Below are 19,607 nucleotides of genomic sequence, written 5' to 3' on the forward strand. Positions count from 1 at the left end.
AATAAATAAGAGTAAGTGTACAATCAGGTATAAAAATAAATAAATTCGTAAAGCCTTTAAAGCCCACAAACTTTTAAAGCTTTTACAGCTTTCTTTTTTAAAGAGTCTAATAATACTGGCTGTGTAAATCATAAAGTTGTGATATTAATTAGCAATCTTGCATTGAATGTGAAATTTGGTCAAAACAAAGGTAAATAAATGAAATGAAATAAGAGCACTTTTCATTCTCTTAAAGGGGAACTTGGCAACTCTAGCCATTTCTTCGCTGATTTTCACTTTTGTTGTGGCATATTGTCTCAACGAGCTCCCCCTACAGCTGTGGGGTGGACAGTATATTTCACAACACTTTCGTAAAAAAACTCACTTGCGCCACCCTCCTCCCCCTTTCTATCGCTGCTCATGTGCATTTGTTATTATCGGAGCCGGACAACTTTATCATGTGGAGCTATGTCTACCGAGTTGGGTAATACACATAGACAGTAAAAGAAATGGACACAGCAACCCCCTTGATTTCAACGGAGAAAAGTGAAGCCCATTAGAAGCACTCACTTCCTGATGGCTGAGCATACTGCGCAGGCTCGAACTGAGCTTGACGACGTAGAGCAACCTGTCTGACAGTTGTAAATCTTGTAGTAGCTGTGCCACATACCGAATTATTTCCACTTCCTCAAAAAAATTGTTGAAATATTTTGTCACGTTGCTTTTAAACTCTCTATCGATGGGCTTCTCCCTTGACTTTATGCCTCCATGTCATCCCAGTTGCCTCATAGACAGTAAAAGATTGCCTGCGAGCTTCTCTTCCTGTCTATACAGTAATTTCTCTACTGTGCGACTGAGAGTCGCGTGGTTATGACACAATCGTTAGCATATTTTTATAAAGGCCATAACGTAAGATACAAAGTAATGGAGCCTTTTATAAATTATCGTGTTTCTTTAGAAATAAATAATGGACAAATGAAGTCCTTTACCTCAGATGTAAAGTTATTTGCTGTCAAAGTGACACCAAAATGAATGGGAGTCAATGGAATGCTAACAGCAGGTGATGGTCTGCTACAATGGCGGCCCCCAAGGGAGGCTTCAGTTTCCGGCTGATGGATTACCCCATTGGTAATACATCATACACAGTATCATATGGTGTGTGTGTTAATGTCAAATTGCCGTAAAGCAGTTCGTGTTTCTCGCTCGCTCTCGCTCATCTATTGTTCTCGCTTCTCATGAGACTTCCTTTTTCCAACTTACTGGGACGTTAGTCCCCATGTTGCAAGTTTGGTTTTCCGCCTGGGAACGCTGGGGGGAGCCTCACCATTCTCACCAGAACAGGTTATTTAACCGAACCATCCAAATGATTTCTAAACAGTTTCATTAAGTTGAAATAGTGAAATGAGATTGTTTGACACACACTGAATATATTCACTTGATAAATGTCATACCACAATTTAACAGAATAAGAGCAATGCAAGAAAAAAATTTTGCAAAAATTACAGAAAGAACAATTTATATTTATAACTTTTTAAAATGTCTGTAAATAAAGTAAGTTTATATAAGTTTAAATGCGATTTCTTTAAATTTATTTCTGAAAAAAAAAAAAAACACTGGGGATTCCCCTATTGAAATATGCTGTCCTGCTTTAACGGTATTTCCTTATTAATGACCTGAAAGAAAGGACTTATTGCTTTAAATGCATAACACGTTTTATTTATTCTTGTTGAAAATTAAATAACCCTTACAAGATAGACTTTCACAACAAGAGCAAATGCCCAAATCAGCATGAAAGTGAGTTGAGGGAACTAATGATCCACATCTGTGATACATTATATATATATATATATATATATATATATATATATATGTGTGTGTGTGTGTGTGTGTGTGTGTGTGTGTGTGTGTGTGTGTGTGTGTGTGTGTGTGTGTGTGTGTGTGTGTGTGTGTGTGTGTGTGTGCATATAATTGGCTTCATTTTTTTTTTTTTTTGACGAAAGCGAAAATAAATGTTGGGTTTGGAAAGACACACCTTCCATTGATTCCCTTTTAGTTTCCAGAGCGAAGTGTTTCTTCTCAGAAGACAGTTGAGGGCGACAGAGGGAAATATGCTTCCAGTGTATCAAATCTTCAGCATGCCTACTAAGTACTTGAGATTCGGCGACTAAACGCTTGTACTTCACCTCAGCAAACGATGTCTGTGCCTCTTTGGACTTAACTTTCTAGTTTTCAGCATCATCGGATCTATTACTGTCAGATGGATAAGTCTGCATTGCGCCTCGCAGGTTTCTCTCTTTGGAAAGCACTACATTTGTCAATTGGGAAAGACTACGGCATGTAGTGTTGTAATACAGTGGTGCATTACATTCAGCAGTTATTAAGGGACGTTATGATATGGAAGTAAATCGGCAACTCTGCCATGTCTTGACTGCAGCAAACATTCCCGAGGAAGAATGAAGTAAGCGCGATGAAGCCGGACAATGCCCCGAACTCCAGACTCAAAGCAGCTGGAGTCGGGGGGTGAGTAACGTCATGACAATAGATTGGCTAGATAGATTTCACACAAACGTTAAGTGGGTCATAAATTATCCTGTTGGCTGTCAGCTCAGTTACATAAGGTAGAATGAGTTCGCGAAGGGAGGTCCGTTACGATGTCCATTCTGGAGTTTGGGGAAAATTGATGAATGAATGGGACACAGAAAACTTGTTAAACTTTGTTAAACAGCATTCTATCAGAACTAGAAGTAAATAATTGTTTTGAGCAAAATATACCTATTTGTTTAAGATAAACATCTTTTTACTGATTTAATGAATTGCTTTAAATTGTGTTTTGTAACCATGTGGTTAGTTTGAGTTTAGGAGTTATTTTGGCTAGTTATTTTTTACTGTCCTGCTCAGCTGTTTGCCATTATTTAGTTAGTATTTCAATTGTTTTCCAGTAAACTATCTAAAATCAAACAAAATCGGTTCGCTTGATAAGCAAAATTGCGTAAAACACTTTTTTAGTGAATAGGCTGTGGAATTAAAAAAAGAAATGTAATAAATGTGTACCCTTCTTTGGCAAACTTTTTTTTCTTTATTTTAAGCAAATATATCTGACAGCATTTTGTGAGGTATAATTTAAGACTAAATTGTATAATGAGTATAATTATCTATAAATTATATAGTTAGTTTATTGATTGATTGTGTTTTCCTCCAGATCCATGTTTGGCATTTCTCTAGCTTAAGTTTTCTAATTTGTATAATTGGCATAGAGTGATCAGTTGGTACAGATCTTGATTGCATTTGTATACAATTTCCATTTTACTTTGTTAGGGGTGAATGGGTGAAATCTTGTGTTTAGATTAGTGCTGTCTCTTGCACTCTCTGAACTGTATCATTGTCCATGTGGGAAAAGGGATATGAGGGGGCCAGGGGGCATGGCAAGTGTTTAGTTTTTGTGGCTATGACAGAAAATGCAGACTAAAGTAAAACTACAATATTTGGTCACGAATGGCATTCCCACATCCACAGTGTCAGCACATGGGGGCAGAGCATATAAAAGAATATATAACTGAACACCAGAGTGACGGAGGAGTCTTAAGATGTCATGTAAATCCACATTTGCTTATTGTCGTAGAATCAACCATTTTTGCTGCATAGTGTAAATTGATCAACACTCATTATAAATACCTCAATATATGGACCCCATGAAGGAAATCTGCACTCGTCAATCCATTTCTTGGAGTCTCCACACTGCAGGACCACCTATACTATCCCTAATTCACATTTTTTTTCATGTTTCTTGGGTGATAGATCAATTTTAATAATTTTAGAAGAATCAACTCATACTGGATCTGCACTAACCTAAATATTGAATTATGAATTATAGTCAATGAGTGCATAGAATCATTGACCATAATTCAATGCACTCATTTTAGTGTATCGGTTTTTGGTTGATAGGAGAACACTCGTAGAATGAAGCTCTCAGAATTTCCTCGCCTTGGCATACTGAGAGGAAACACTCACTTTCTATATGGAGCATCGCAAATTTTTGGTATCCAAGCAGATGATAAGCTTTGACTGCCTACTGAGCAGAAACAGCTGTTAAGGCTTTACAGTAAATACTGCTGCTGCTGCCAAGTGTTACTGGGTCTACAGGCAGATGGAGCGCTGCTTTTGGACACTGACTAGACTGATAATTTAGATGGATGTGGTGATGCTTTAGTGTAGAATGGAACAAAGTGATCCCAATACGTTGTTTTGTTTCAGTAGCGGAGAGAAAAAACCACCAGTGGCAAAGAGTTTTTGGTTCTTTGGTTTGACCTTTCCTGGGTTTTAAATGACTCTCTCAGAGTCTTGTTGTTTTCTCAGTGTTGCAATAAACTACAGTTGGACCTTTAAGCTGCTTGTCTCTCATTGTCATTTGAGATATTGGACACATAACATAAGCTTTGAAAACAGATTTCTAGTCAGTATGCATGTGGGAAATAAATATTTGAACTTTATTGAACTCTTAAGATATACACTACCATTCAAAAGTTTTGGGTCAGTGACATTTTCTTTTTAAATGTAAAAAAAATATATATATATTTTATTTAGCAATGATGCATTAAAGGGGACCTATTATGCAAAATTCACTTTTACTTGGTGTTTGAACATAAATGTGTGTCAGCACAGCAGTGTGTGTGTCTCAGAATAAGCCATTTTCAGTTTCTATGCAATGTGATGTCACATATGCTCAGGCTCACCCACAACTGCTCTAAGTGAGCTGTACACAGTCTGTACTCGAGGAGATGTTTAGAAATGTGTTCTTATTAAAGCTACTAAAGTTAATTCAATCAAGAGCAGTGAGTGATTTTCTGTTTTTCTTTTGTTGTTTGATTCATATTAACACCATATAGTATAGCAGTACTGTATATTACACTGCTTTCACTTTAATACACAGATCTGATATACACATGTAATTTATTTATGTGCTGTTTACATTCACAGACATAACCGATTGTGTTTATGTGAAATTTGTGTGTTTTTTACATATCCTTGTGTGTATTTGACAGTTTGAGCACAATAAGACGTGAAAGAGAACTTTGTTTATTTCTAACAGGACGCTCAATCTTACATTCTGTGCGGGTGCTTCGGGTTTGCACACTCAGAAAATCATATATCAGAAGTTTAGCCTGATAAGGCTTTAAAACGCATACTGATAATAAACTTTCATGATGATGAATCTCTGCAATGTCAAGTGAGCGTGACAGCGATAGAGATGATAATCAAAACAAAACAGTTTTTGGCTGAGAAATCCAATGCATAAGCGGTACAGGCTTCGGCCTCTTCTGTAAAGCGGGGTGGGGAGCTGCAGCTCATTTGCATTTAAAGATAAATGCACGAAAACAGCATGTTCTTTCTATCCATAAAAGAATCCTAAAATGCATACATTTTCACAAAACAATATTAAGCAGCACAACTGTTCTCAAAATTGATAATAATAAATGTTTCTTGAGCACCAAATCTGCATATTAGAATAATTTCTGAAGGATCATCTGACACTAAAACTGCAATAATGATGCTGAAAATTTAGCTTTGCAATCACAGGAATACATTTACATTTAGCTGACGCTTTTATCCAAAGCGACTTACAATTGCTATATTTCAGAGGTCGCACGCCTCTGGAGCAACTAGGGGTTAAATGTCTTGCTCAGGGACACAGTGGCGTCTCACAGTGGATTCGAACACGGGTCTCTCACACCAAAGGCATGTGTCGTATCCACTGCGCCATCACCACCCACATTACATTTGAAAATATATTTGAACAGAAAACTGTTATTTTAAATGTTCGCATTATTGCTGTTTTTATTGTATTTTGATCAAATAAATGCATCCTTGGTGATTGATCCTAAGTCTTCTTTAAAAAAATATCATTAATAAATAAACTTTTGAATGGTATTGTGTAAACCAGTTTTATTTTTAATTCTTCGTCTGGTAGTTCTTCTGTGATTCAAAATTGCGGATAAGGCATAACATTAATACTGGCAGAAAAATTACTGGAAATGAATTAATTTTATTAAGTTGTATCTGCTGTTGATATTAATGCTTGAGCTGTGATGTTGCCAGGAGGCATTGTAAAATCACAAATCAATTTCAACTTAATGTTGATTTGGTCAGTTTGTAACTGTAATTCATGTTTTTTTTTTGTTTTTTTTTAACAGGAGAGCTGTCTTTCTCTGCATGGTTCTTTACTGTACATACTGTCTGAGGTTTTCACAAGCACAGTCTGCAGGTAAGTGATTTTTATTCATAGATTATTTAAAACCTGTATATTTTCTAACACAATTTTAGTGCCTGATCAGTATCCAAACTATGCTTTTGTTCACTTTCCCCATGGTATTGACATCTGTGTCATAACCCTGTACGTTACATGAGCACATGGGTTCATTGAAGTCCAAAGACCTCACACTGCCTTGCAATAAAGTTTGAGGATACTTGACATGACTTGGATAAATAGACCTCTAATTTTACAACCCATTGGAGTTTTCCATGAGGCAGAGGTGAAAGAGGCTACAGGTACTTTGTTTTTAAGAAGCAGTGTGCTCCGTATTTGCCAGTGTTAACAATATTCAGATGATATATGATATATGATGCTGGTCTGAGTATGTTTATTTTTCTATAGTAAATCAGAAGCCATTGCTTCTGCGATTCTATATGCTTTGCGTTTGATTTGAACCTCATTTGAATGGCATTGTGCCTGATTGGATGTCACTGACTAAGTCTGCTTTCTGTAGATTTTTAATATTGGACAGATCCTGTATTTACTTCTAGCATAAATAATGCTGGTGGTCTATTCCTGCAATATACAACTGTCAATTAAATTGAGGTATTGTGTTTTGTAGAGATTCATTGAAATTACAGCACTGAGCTATGCATGCCAAAAAAGAACTAGCATGTGCACTTTTTCAGATGTTAAGATGTACATGTTTGTTTCAATCAAGTGGTGTAAACTTATTGATTCTCATTCAAGGTGTGTCTTGAATTCCCACATCTGCTTTGACCAGAATTAATGTGGTGGGTGGTTCATAACATCTGTCACATTCAGTCTAACTCATTCGTGTACATATAACATCTGGTGCTTCTGTGTCAGACATTAATGAAATGCAACAGCCATCATGTTTTAAACAAGTCATGAAAGGTGCCTTTGTTCTTGAGTGTATGTTTGATGTTTTTACCATATGTGAAACAGTCCATATAGCACATTCTCCCTCTGCTGGCTGAGATTTATCCAGGTATCCACTGCATGACTTATGATCAAGTCATCTTTGTGAGCCGTTGCTGGATAGTTTCTGGAATTCTTTTGCACTTATCTTAAAGTATGATTTCCTGGGTATGACAATCCACTTTCCACTGACATTTCATTCTGACATAACGTCCTGTTGCCCTTGAAATTATGGTAGATTTCAGCTTGCTTCTGGTCAAGTGATCTACACACTTTATTTTCCCATTTCAAATGTATCTACTGACTTAAACAAACTGACATTATTAGATGAGAAGTGAACTGAACAGAGCTGGACGATGACATCACTGTTATCTCTAGAGCTGCTTTATAGCTGAATTGAACTCATTTCATATTTGATTATCTTTACACAGTTATTGAACAAAACTGGATCAACATTGAACTAACCTCAGCTGAACAATGACACTATTTTCTTTTTAGAGATGCTTTACAGCAGAATTAAACTGTTTGCATCATTGAATCATTATTTTCCTGTTGATCCCTGTAACGCTGCTTTGAAACAAACTGTATTGTATAAAGCACTAAATAAATAAGGGTGGCTTAACTTGACTTAACTCCATGGAACATGTGTTTGTAAGAGAGCCCTTACTTTGACTTTTACATTGCGTTCTGACTATGGCTGCCCCCTAATAGTCCACTAAACATTAGTCGACGAGAAGAGGCTTAAGGCCTCATTATGCTTCTGCATCAACTCCACGGCGTAGCTGCGCCGTCACTCCTACGGCGTCGTGGCCATTTTATGGTTCTGCGTCAGGTTGAGTTGCATTGCGGTGCATCTGACCAATCACAGCCCTTGTGGTCGGCATGGCCTCGACGCGCAGTTAAAATTTTTTGGAGGTGCACGTCGTAATGGACAGATCTTTAACAATGTTAAGGTCAATGTAGTAATTATGTCGGGCTGGAAATCCAAACACTTGACTTTCATTCATTGACCTCAAACATGGTTTATCATTTGAAACACGTTAGCCACTTTACATAGCTGCTTGCTCAAACGTTAAGCTAGAGTGTGGAAGATAAATTAGTACCGCACTTACTGCATGCTAAACTTAAGGTGCATTTCTCTCTAAATGCGCATCCACTATACTGTGGAGATGACGAGTCTGTGTGGTCAACTTTACTTTGGAGAGTAATTGGAATATTTCACTAGCTGTTGCTTTACTCTATTTTTAGTGGTAAGTATGATTTCCAGGCTATGACATTCCACTTTCCACTGACATTTCATTCTGACATCGTTCATCTTTACAGCCGACACGGACTCGGAAATCTCTAGTTTATTAATGAGTTGTTAAATTGTTCAGGCAGTCTACTTGCTGTTTTTTCCAACACATTCATAATCATTACTTTTGCCGGTGTGCTGTGGCAAGCTTTATATATATAGCCTATATATATATATATATATATATATATATATATATAGTTAATATCATAAGCGTCCAATTAGTCGACTAATAGCTTAAATGACTAGCTAAAAACTAGAAAATTCTTTAGTCAGGGGCAGCCGACCAGTCCTGGCAAAGAGGCTTAATACAACGAGAATGGAAGATTATAGTGTCCCTATTCATTGCATTTGTTTAGGACCTTCCAGAAGTACATAATTGTGAAATCTGTTTGTTCACGGGGCACCCAGTTCCGCAGTTCCGTTTTAAGCCATACCAGTCGCCAGCTAGAAAACGTCTCAGGACTGTAACCTATGTTCCCTGAGAACAGGGAACGAGACAATACGTCATTGACGCTATGGGGAACGCCTCAGGCGTGATAGGTGTCTGAAATCACTATCAAATCAAGTCAATCACATTTGGCCTGACCTGGCCTGACCTGGTGTCAGAACATAGACACTAGCCTGGCCAATTCCTGTCTGTCTGAAGACAGAGCCTCTGGACAAATGCCTTAAGTAAGGCATCCAGCCCGAGGGACTGCGAAGCTGGCAGTGGACCACTCGGCCCGGATCTCAGAGACGTGAGATCCCGGAGAGTATGACTCAGCATAGTGCTTTCCAACCCTTGCTAGCGAGGGGAGTTTCTCTACTCAATCCACGGATTAACCCAGTGTCTGTGTTTCAAAACACTGAGGAGGCCTGATCTAACTGGGAGGCCTCACGAGAGGCCTACGACCGTCTGACCAGACTCAGGAAGCATCATGCTCATAAAGACCCTCGGTGAGGGGAGCACAAGGTCCGCCTGGTAGGCAAACCAGGCGGTAGGCAGGAAAGGTTCCGGGAGGGAACCAGTAGCCGAGAATGAACACTTTAGTGACCCAGGGCGCAAGCTCGACTTCAGCAGATGCCCACTAAGGCTAGCTGAGACTGATAGCAAGAGACCACTAGCTTCATAACCCCAGCACCATTAGGGAACCCTTCACAGGGAGGCCTGAAGAGGCCTACTACCTGATCACCACAATCAGTGGGAACTCATCCTCAGGGAGGCCTGGTGAAGCCTACTACCTGATCACCACAATCTGTGGGAACTCACCTTCAAGGAGGCCTGGTGAAGCCTGCTACCTGACCGTTCCCATTCAGGGAGACCCAGTAGGGCCTAAACCCTGACCACCACAGTATGTGGGAAACTCACCCTCAGGGAGGCCTGGTGAGGCCTACTACCTGACCGTTTTCATTCAAGGAGGCCTGGAGGAGCCTACTACCTGATAATCACAGCATGTGGGAACTCACCTTCTGGGAGACCTGGTGAGGCCTACTACCTGACAGCCACAACATTTGGGAGCTCACATCCAGGGAGGCCCAGAGAGGCCCACTACCTGACAGCCAACGTAAGTGGAAATTCACCTTCAGGGCGGCCGGGTGAGGCCCACAACCTGATAACCACAGTATGTGGAGAACTCACCTTCAGGGAGGCCTGGTGAGGCCTACTACCTGGTAACCACAGTATGTGGGGAGCTCATCTTCAGGGAGGCTGGTCGGGCCTACTAGCTGATAGCAAGTCATATTCTGCTAACATACACTGTTGGGAACCATACTACACAAGCATAATTTACTGTTGGGCTTCCAGTAGCGCTATAGGTATGTCCCACAATGTTGGGACTCACCTCCGAGGAGGCCTGTTTTAAGGCCTACTACCCACCAGTGAGTCAACTGCCCGAAACCACCACGGCCAACCACGTAAAGTGAGCTGGCCTACAGCGCCCTCTTGGGGGCTGCCCAATCAAGGAGGCCTGCTGAGGCCTACTACTCAATGGCGCAGCCTTCGTTGGCAGATAGGCTGTTCACACAGCGCCTAAAGCATCCTGGTGCCTAATCACATTGCCAATGGCAGTGTACTTTGCAAGAAAGCTAGCACCGTTAAATCAAGGGGAGTACAACATATGCCACTCTGCCTCAATGGAGGCCCCAGTTAGTCAGGGGCCTACCATCTATGCATGGGCGTCAGCTCAGGGCAATGCTCTAGCTTTAGGGGAGCGTACTTCGACCAACAAAGAAGAGACGGCTTACTTCGTACTAAACCCGAGCCATAGTGGTGAGAGGGGGGATACACAGAACTGCTTTGGAGTGAAGTGCTAGACCTACCCTGTATCACAGGGGAATGAGGTTACCAGGGTGCGGGCCTGCCAGCGGCTCTAGGGGTGACAGAAATGTATCTGTGCCCAACCTAGGGGAGTGGGGCTTGAAAGAAAGCCAACCACCTGCAAACCCAGCGCTCGAGCCGTAGCTCAGCGAGGTAAGTGAAGCCAATACTGGCGGCCTAATCCATAGGTCAGTACTAGACGGCAGGGTCGGGCAGGAGACCCAGTCTTCTTCGTGAAGCAAAAGACGGCCTAACCCTGCTCAATAAAGACATAAATATCGCGGAGGCCTGTTTGAGGCCACCATGTCCTCATAAACCATCCTCTGCACCACGCTGAGCCATCTCCTGAGCGTCCTGAAGAGCTTCAACTGCAGGTACAGTCGGTGAGTAGTCTTCCCCATTGACCTGCAGTTCCCCATCGTCAGCTGTCGAATCATCTGAGAGGTTTACAGCCCTCTCGAGGCAATCGACGAGCTCCATCTGGGAGCCCCATGATGTAAGTCGCCGCTCGGCCTCGGCACGAGCGGGACCCGCACCATGAGGACCAGACGCTGAACCCCCTTCACTCGAGAAGAGGGCCAGACGAGAGTGGAGCGTTTTAAGAGAAAAACGCTCGCAGTTCGCACAGAGGGCTCCCTCGAGAACTTCCCGTGCGTGCTCTTCTCCCAAGCAAAAAACGCACAGCTCGTGTGTGTCAGCCGGTGTCAGAAACATCGGACACGGGTCGGCACACTTACGAAAACAATCTGCCTTACATGTGCGTTTTATCTCTTACCTCTTCCGTATACTTTGATTATAGCGTTTCAAACAAATAGTCCCTGAAGACGATGAGATGATTTGTCATGTTTGCAAGGCGCCCTTATATACTTCCAGGTCGCACGTTAATCATTTACTCTAATGATTCACAGGCTGTCGCCGGTCAATGTGATTGACGTGATTTGATAGTGATTTCAGACAACTATCACGCCTGAGGCGCTCCCCATAGCGTCGATGACGTATTGTTGAGTTCCCTTCGAAAGGGAACATGTGACGTGAGATGTAGCCAAGTATGGTGTCTCATATCTGGAATTTGTGCTCTGTATTTTACCCATCCAAGTGCACACACACAGCAGTGAGTATTGAACACACACACACACACACACATACACACACCGTAAACACACACCCGAAGCAGTGGGCAGCCATTTTTGCTGCGGCGCCCAGGGAATGATTGGGGGTTATATGCCTTGCTCAATGGCACCTCAATTGTACGTAATGAGAGTGGAAGTGAGCGCGTTTAAAAAAAAAAGTGTAAGATGTAATGGCAATAAAGCAATGGCTTGATGTGGCAAGATCAATTGTGTCAACTGGTCCTAAACTCGCTCACACTGGCCCTAGGTCAGTGGGTCATGCTTATCGCTGAGTCCTGCTTTAAAGAAGTTTATTTCATGCTGTTTCAGACTCCTTACTGTGATTTGTGAGTAGAACCAGCGGATGTTCATCATGTGTTCTGATGAGGTGCATCGCAGGAGTCTTGTTTTTGTTTGAGTTTTATGTTAGGATCTCATGTGATTTATGTGAAATTATTCACATCATTAATTTTCTAAATTCAGAGCAGTTGTTTTCCTGCTGTTTGTCAGGAGATGATCTGTCACCTCTTTCTGAAATGCTTGATAATGATGTGGCCATTATGTTAGTAAATCTGTTTAGATTAGCTAACAATACTACTGCAGACATAGTGCTCTCTTTCAACAATCCCGTCTAATCTGTTGATCATAGTCTGAGTTTTTTTTTTGGGGGGGGGGGGGGGGTCATGGTCATGCGCATTATTCTATTTAAATGTGCTTTTCATTTAGTGCTCATTGGGTATATTTTATAAGCGCAAATGTTATACTGGATTTTCTTTAGTCGGGATGTGTTTGGGTTAGATTTGGTTTTGTAATGCATACACTTGTTTGTTTTTATTCTAAACTCATTACTGACTGTTCAGAAGCGACAGTCCTAAGATAGGTGGCATTGTTTCTTCATGGTTTCTTTTGCCACTTTATGCATCATATCTACTTGCTAGCAAAGGGATCACATGAGACATTATTGATATTGGTCATAGCAGTTGTTTTACAGCCAAAGAAAAAAAAATCTTATGTATAGTCAATGTTATTGTCTTGATTTCCAGTAAAATTATAATTTTGCAAAAGTAGCAACATTTTTATAAAACGTCATAGATGTACATTTTTCTTACACCATTGCTTTAATAAGAAAATGAAAACAAATAGTGACGCTCATGCTTACAATATTGGCAGTAAAAATATACATAAGAAGAAGGGCTTATTATCTTTTGCTTAAGTAAGTTTACCTTGTTTTTCTTTATTGGGAAACAAGACAAAAATACAGATTTAGAAGAATGAATCTACAGTATATATGCTGTTTTTTTTTTTTTTTGCCATCTTATACCCAAATCGACATATAAACTGGAATGCTTCAGGCAATGTGCTTGTGGTTTTGTAAATCTTACAAGGACTTTTGAGATGCACTCCCACTCACTTCACTTGACCTAATTTATTGCAGACCTCTAACGATCTAATGAATTTGTAGTACAGTTGATGAATCTGTAAAACATAAGCCCACACAGTGTTATTTTTCTACTTGTAACAATACCAGAAGAGTATTTAATGGAAAACTGAAGCATTGCCCCAGATTAAACATTACCTACGCCACATATGTTCTACACATGCTTTTGTTAATGATCTGTTCCTATAATGAGCTCAGTGTGTGAGAAACAGCTGCAAGCCTTCAGTCGACTAAATGCTTTTTTTTGTCACAGTACATATACAGTATGTATATTAATTATTCCTGCAATTATTTGTGGTTTTCCTTTTTGTAGATGTGGATGTGCTACAAAGACTGGGATTGGTAGGGAAACGACCACCTGGGACACGCTCCACACCTCAAGGTGTCATCCCCTTCAAATCAGGAGTCATCCTAACCCAGAGGGCGAGAATTGACATCCCAGTGAGCTCTGTCGTCCCTCTATCACTGGGCTCTGCGTTCACTCTCATCCTTAGTGTATGTTCGCATCGCATAAAAAATGCTTTCCTCTTCACTGTTGTGACAAAGAGGAAAAGACTGCAACTAGGGGTGCAGTTCATCCCTGGGAAGATCTTAGTTTACTTAGGCCAAAAGAACACTGTCAATTTTGATTATGATGTTCATAATGGCCAGTGGCACAACCTGGCTTTGGACATCCAAGCCCAAGGGGTTACGTTATATACTTCTTGTGGGAAGACACGTATGCATGCAGATTTGCATTATAAAAATGAAGAAACGCTGGATCCAGAGGGCTCCTTTCGCTTGGGAAAAATGAGCCAGAACTCTGTGCAGTTTGAAGGAGCCATCTGCCAGTTTGATATTCATCCCTCTGCTAAGGCAGCTCACAATTATTGTAAGTACATTAAAAAACAGTGCAGGGAAGCTGACACTTATCGGCCTAACCTTCCTCCTCTTTTACCACTATTACCCTTGGACTCCAATATATCTGTCACCATTCAGACCCCAAACATTGTAACAGAGATAAATCACATACATGTTAGCTCTAAATCTTCACTTACGCAAGAAAAAATATACAATCATGAAACCTCACAAGGTCTGAACATGTCTACTTTAATGACATCTCAGTCTGTACAAAGCACAGTGCCACCGATAGCCCAGGCGACGTTACAGCCCCCCCTACAGGTCACAGCACAAACTGCCATGGCCTCCTTTGGGAGTAGGACATCAAAAATATCTCCGAAGCCAACTCAACAAAGCAACCCCAGGAAGAACATTGTAAGGGCTACTATAAGGCCACAGATATTAAAAGAGGACAGGATTGCAGACACTGCCGGACCAACAGAACAACAGAAGAACAAATTGGATATCCAGACCCCTGCTGAAACACAACCTAAAATTTCTAGCACATACACAGTGTCAGAGATTACAACATTAGTATCACTGAGACCTCTACAAAAGGAGACCTCCTTTTTCAGAACCAAATCCACCTCTTTTGAGCCTGTCACCCCTGCGGCCACAGATGGTTTCCAAACCTTTGACTTTGAACCTACCCAATACTCCCTCTTGGCAGAGTCACCTGGACTGAAAGGAGAACCTGGACCACCGGTAGGATGTTCTTTAATATTTTTTGTTGCCATGCTTTTTGTATTTTTCACATTTGTATGGATTGAAATTGGATATGTGGTCAAATGTTCTGCTAACATTTTGGTTAGAAGGACACATAGAAGGTCTTAATCACTATTTTCTCATTGGTGCTGAGGTATTGACAACTTGTTCATTGATTTGTTTGAAAGACATGATGAGTGAGTTAATGTAAAATCAAGTAGTAGTTCTGATTTGGTTGAAGGTTTAATTTACATATATATATATATAAAATAAACGATTGTGGTCTCAACCTGTAATGTTGGGTTTATGTAACTGTCCTGATATCATAATGAATAAAATAAGGCCTCAATAAGAGCAAGAAAACGTTATTTAGTAGTTTGACTGTATTTTATTATATCTTAGAAAAAATATATATTTTAACAACATTATAAATATTTTAACTGCTTCACTGCCTACTTATACAAAAAAACTTTTGTCTTCCAAATCAAAGTCATGTTGTGTGACTCACTAATATTATAAATATTTGAACTTCTTGACTACTTACTAATATTCAAAAAACTTTTGTCTGCCAAATCAAATGAAAGTCATGTAGTAAAATATCAGAAGTTTTGATCTTTTTTGGCACGGTTAGTTCAGGTTGAAAAAAAAAACTTCTAGTAATTTGTCTGTCAAGCTAGCAAAATTATCCATTTATTTGACCATAAAATATTATTATTATAGGATTTTCATTTTATGATTTTTACTGAAGGTGGGGATTTGCTTGCTGAAATTCTCAAAGCTAAGTCAGGATACAGAACCATAACAACAAGGTCTTCAGCTTTCAACAGACCACTAGAACTCTGTAGTATGAAGACTGTTTTCTATCTTTTTTAAACAGTGTCTTATGGTGGCCAGATGGCAAGTGCTGCTTTGTTTATTTTGAAGAATGGTGAAATGTGAATTATTGGCTGTGGCCATGTTTTTTTGTGTGTGTGTGCATTGGCCTTGTCATCTGCCTTCATATGTTATATTTAACTCTTTCTTCGCCAGCGTTTTAGAAAGAAGTTGCCAGCCAGCGACAGCATTTTTGCATTTTCACAAAAGTTTCATGACCTCTAGATTATTTTTTTGTAAATGCAGTATATCAAAAGAAAGAAGAGACCCTCTGCTTTTAATAAAAAAAATCAACATTTTCAGCAAAAAGCTGAGAAAATCAAATTTTTGTCAAATACTTTGGATCAGATTCAGTACGATGATCAAAACATAGATGGAGTAGATCGAGTCTATCAACACCAACAAAGCTTGCACAGTCCTATTCATCGTCCTGGGTCGACATTTCATTTGGTAGCGTCAGGAAGTTTTGATTTCTATGCTGTTTAATGTTGAACGCATTATTTTACATATGCATCTGCTTGAATAACAGTGAAAACACAGAAAGTCGGAAAATTTAATCGATGGGTGGGAAGCGTTGTTTCATAAATGATGGAATTTCCGTCAATGGCGGGGAAAAGTGCTGACTGTAGTAGCATTGCATTATGAATTTTTTGTCAGTTGGTTTCCATTACTTCTTGAGGAGTTCAATACATAACATACCACACACTACAAAACCACATCTTTTACCAGTTAAACAACTTCTCTGGGTGCAAACTGCTGGTTGAAGGCTGGAAAATGGTGTCATCATTGCCTTTGAGTTTTTGGTGGTCTTGGTCTTAAGCCTAGTTTTTAAAATCCTTTGTAAGGGCATTACAGGACGGTAATGTGTAATGCTTACACACTTTTTCCTTGTTGTTAAATAATGAGGTCACAAGCCAGCGGGTGAGAGGATACGCACTGCAAACCCCCCCCCCCCCCCCCCCCCCCAAAAAAAAACGTATTCAGCTGTGTGTCTTGTTTTCCGCTAAACATAACTAAACATCCTTGAAACTTAAAAGCAAGAATAATTCACTTGAGAAGCAAAATTGTGTAAATTATGGGACTTCTTACGGGATATCTTGAATTATTTATTGTTCTTTAACCTATTGTAATATCTTTATATTATTAATTTAAAACTAAACCTTACTAAATGTACCTTTATGCTTAAACAAAGCTTGTTCATTTGTTTGTCAAGTAAATTTATCTTGGTTCAAGAATGTTAAGATATTTGCACTGGAAAACTAGACAAAAATGCTTATTAAAAATATATTTTTTTGCAGTTCAGCCTAATAAAAGCTACACAAACTCTGTTATGTACAGTATTATCATTTGCATTAGTTTTAGATTACCACAAATCAAGTCATTGTTGGGAAAACGTCTCAGGTTACGTATGTTACCCTGTTTCCCTGAGAGGGAACGAGACGCTGCGTTGAGACGCGGTGGGAACACTCTGCGTGATTGAATCGTGAAGCAAGTGTATAATCAGTCCGATGGAAGAGCGAGACGCCGTAGGCGGGTGACGTCATAGACCAGGAAGCTATAAAGCACACCAGACCAACAGACCGCGACAGCTTCTGAAAAAGCCTGAAGCAAGTCGATCAGGGCATGCAGGAAGTATGGCAGGAGAACGCAGCGTATCGTTCCCTCTCAGGGAACCAGGGTTACATACGTAACCTGAGACGTTGCCTTTCAAGGGAACTCAAGCTGCGTTGAGACGCGGTGGGAACCCTATACCCTCTACGCCATAATGAGAAATGCCCGTTCTGTGTGAAGTCCTTGCGCACACTAAGAAGCAAGCAGCCTAGACCTGGGAGTGGAGAGGTCTAGGTCATAAAATCTGACAAATGTATGTGGTGAGGACCAGCCTGCCGCATTACAAATGTCCTGAAGGTAAACCCCTGAAATTAAAGCCTAGAGGAAGCCATACTCCTTGTAGAATGGGCCTGAACAGCCATAGGTGAAGGCTGTCCGGCCGCTTCATAAGCAAGTGAGATAGCCTCAACTACCCACTTGCTCATTATCTGTCTAGATGCAGGGCAACCTATCTTAAGTTACCCGAAGCAGACAAATAATTGTTCTGATATACGCCACTGATCAGCTCTGTGGACATAAGCATCCAAAGCCCGGAAAGGGCATAACAGATTAAGTTTTTCCTGATCTGGGGTATTAAAGGTGGAGGACAGAAGGCCTGGAGCACAAATGACCCGCACATTTAGTAGGGAACTAAGAAATACAACCCGACCTGGGATGAAGAAATACTACCACCAAACCAGGTGCAAATCCATGTACGTGCAGGCCTCAGCATCATGTACCACGGAGAAGATGAAATTAAGGATCTCTCCTCAGAGATAACCCACCAAAGAAACATTCATTACATAAATCAAGTACTGTACCAACAGGGCAGAAACAAGTTTCAGAAGGCGTTCTCTGCACCAGGCAGAGAACAGTTTCCATGTCAATGCATATTTAGTCTTCTCGTGGAGGGAGCTCTGGACTGGAGTATGGTCTCCACGACCTCGGTCGAGAGACCTGAATCTATGAGCTGGGCCCCCTCAGAGGCCGAGCCCACAGTCCATAACTCCAGAGCTCCCAGGAGCAAAGATATCGGGAATGCGTACAGGTGTAGCGTCAACCACACCTAATACATCATGTCCAGTCCAAGCGGAGCTGGATGCATGAGGGAGAACCACAAAGGGCAATGCATTGTACAAACGATTCGAAAGGTCGACTTGAGTTGACCGAAGTTCTCCCTAAGAAGCTCCACCACCTCGGGGTGAAGTCTCAATTCCCCGGGCCACAGCCCCTGCCTCAACAGGATATCTGCACTGATATACGAGACCATCATTGTGTTGTCCGGACCCTTCGCCGAGCGACCACTCATGATTGCCCCCGAATTGTGAGGGAAGCATCCGTCGAAAGCATTATGCGTCGACAAGAAGCCCCCAACACTGGGCCTGAGTGAGGAACCAAGGTTCTTCCACATGACCGAGGCACGGAGGCATAGCCGCGTGACCTTGATCATGCGAAAACGGATTTCCCCTCGGAGAAAACCCCTTGGTCATGAGCCACTACTGCAGGGGTCTCATGTACAGAAGGCCAAAAGTAACTACGTTGGACGCAACTGCCATGAGCCCCAACCTAAGACCTTTCACCGAGCGGCCACTCATGACCGCCCCCCATCCTGTGAGGGAAGCATCCGTCGATATTGTGACGCGTCGACAAGAAGCCCCCAGCACTGGGCCCTGGGCGAGGAACCAAGGTTTCTTCCACATGACCGAGGCACGAAGGCATAGCCGCGTGACCTTGATCATGCGAAAATGGATTTCCCCTCGGAGAAAAACCCCTTGGTCCTGAGCCACCACTGCAGGGGGCTCATGTACAGAAGGCCAAAAGTAACTACGTTGGACGGAACTACCATGAGCCCAAACAGTCTCAGAGACTGTTTTGCAGTGAATGACTGACCTAGTTTACATTCTTTACGGCTGAGAAACGCAGAAATACTTGCAGGAGACAGACGTGCTTGCATGTTGTCGAATCCCATATTACACCTAGAAAAGTGGTCCTCTGAGCTGGGAGGAGTACACTTTTTGGTGTTGAGCCGCAACCCCAACCTCCTTATGTGGGACAGAACGACATCTCGATGTTGAACTGCCAAAAGCTCGGACTGAGCTAAAATCAACCAATCGTCTATATAATTTAATACACGAATGCCCTGGAATCTCAGAGGACCCAGAGCTGCATCCACGCATATTGTAAAGGTGCGGGGTGATAACCTAGGCCGAATGGAAGAACCCGATACTGGTTTGCTTCGCCCCTGAAAGCAA

The 19,607-nt window shown here is 41.2% G+C and overlaps 1 protein-coding gene across 3 annotated transcripts in view; it reads left to right on the forward strand.

Moving 5' to 3' along the window:
• Positions 1-1,964: 1,964 nt before the first annotated feature.
• Positions 1,965-19,607, forward strand: part of col27a1b (collagen, type XXVII, alpha 1b) — a 150,518-nt gene continuing 132,875 nt past the window's right edge. For 2 of the 3 annotated variants that reach the window (XR_013204175.1, XM_077231775.1), the window contains exons 1-3: positions 1,965-2,499; positions 6,168-6,238; positions 13,622-14,892. Coding sequence is in view for 2 of the 3 variants with exons in the window: in XM_077231775.1 (XP_077087890.1) it covers positions 2,447-2,499; positions 6,168-6,238; positions 13,622-14,892 (1,395 nt within the window). In the remaining variant the exon portion in view is untranslated. The remainder of the gene's footprint in view (positions 2,500-6,167; positions 6,239-13,621; positions 14,893-19,607) is intronic. The other variant, XM_077231774.1, reaches the window with a different exon arrangement.

Source organism: Siphateles boraxobius, unplaced genomic scaffold (assembly GCF_051911475.1).
Source record: "Siphateles boraxobius isolate OS27281-9 unplaced genomic scaffold, OSU_SipBor_1 16, whole genome shotgun sequence".
Lineage (NCBI taxonomy): Eukaryota > Metazoa > Chordata > Actinopteri > Cypriniformes > Leuciscidae > Siphateles > Siphateles boraxobius.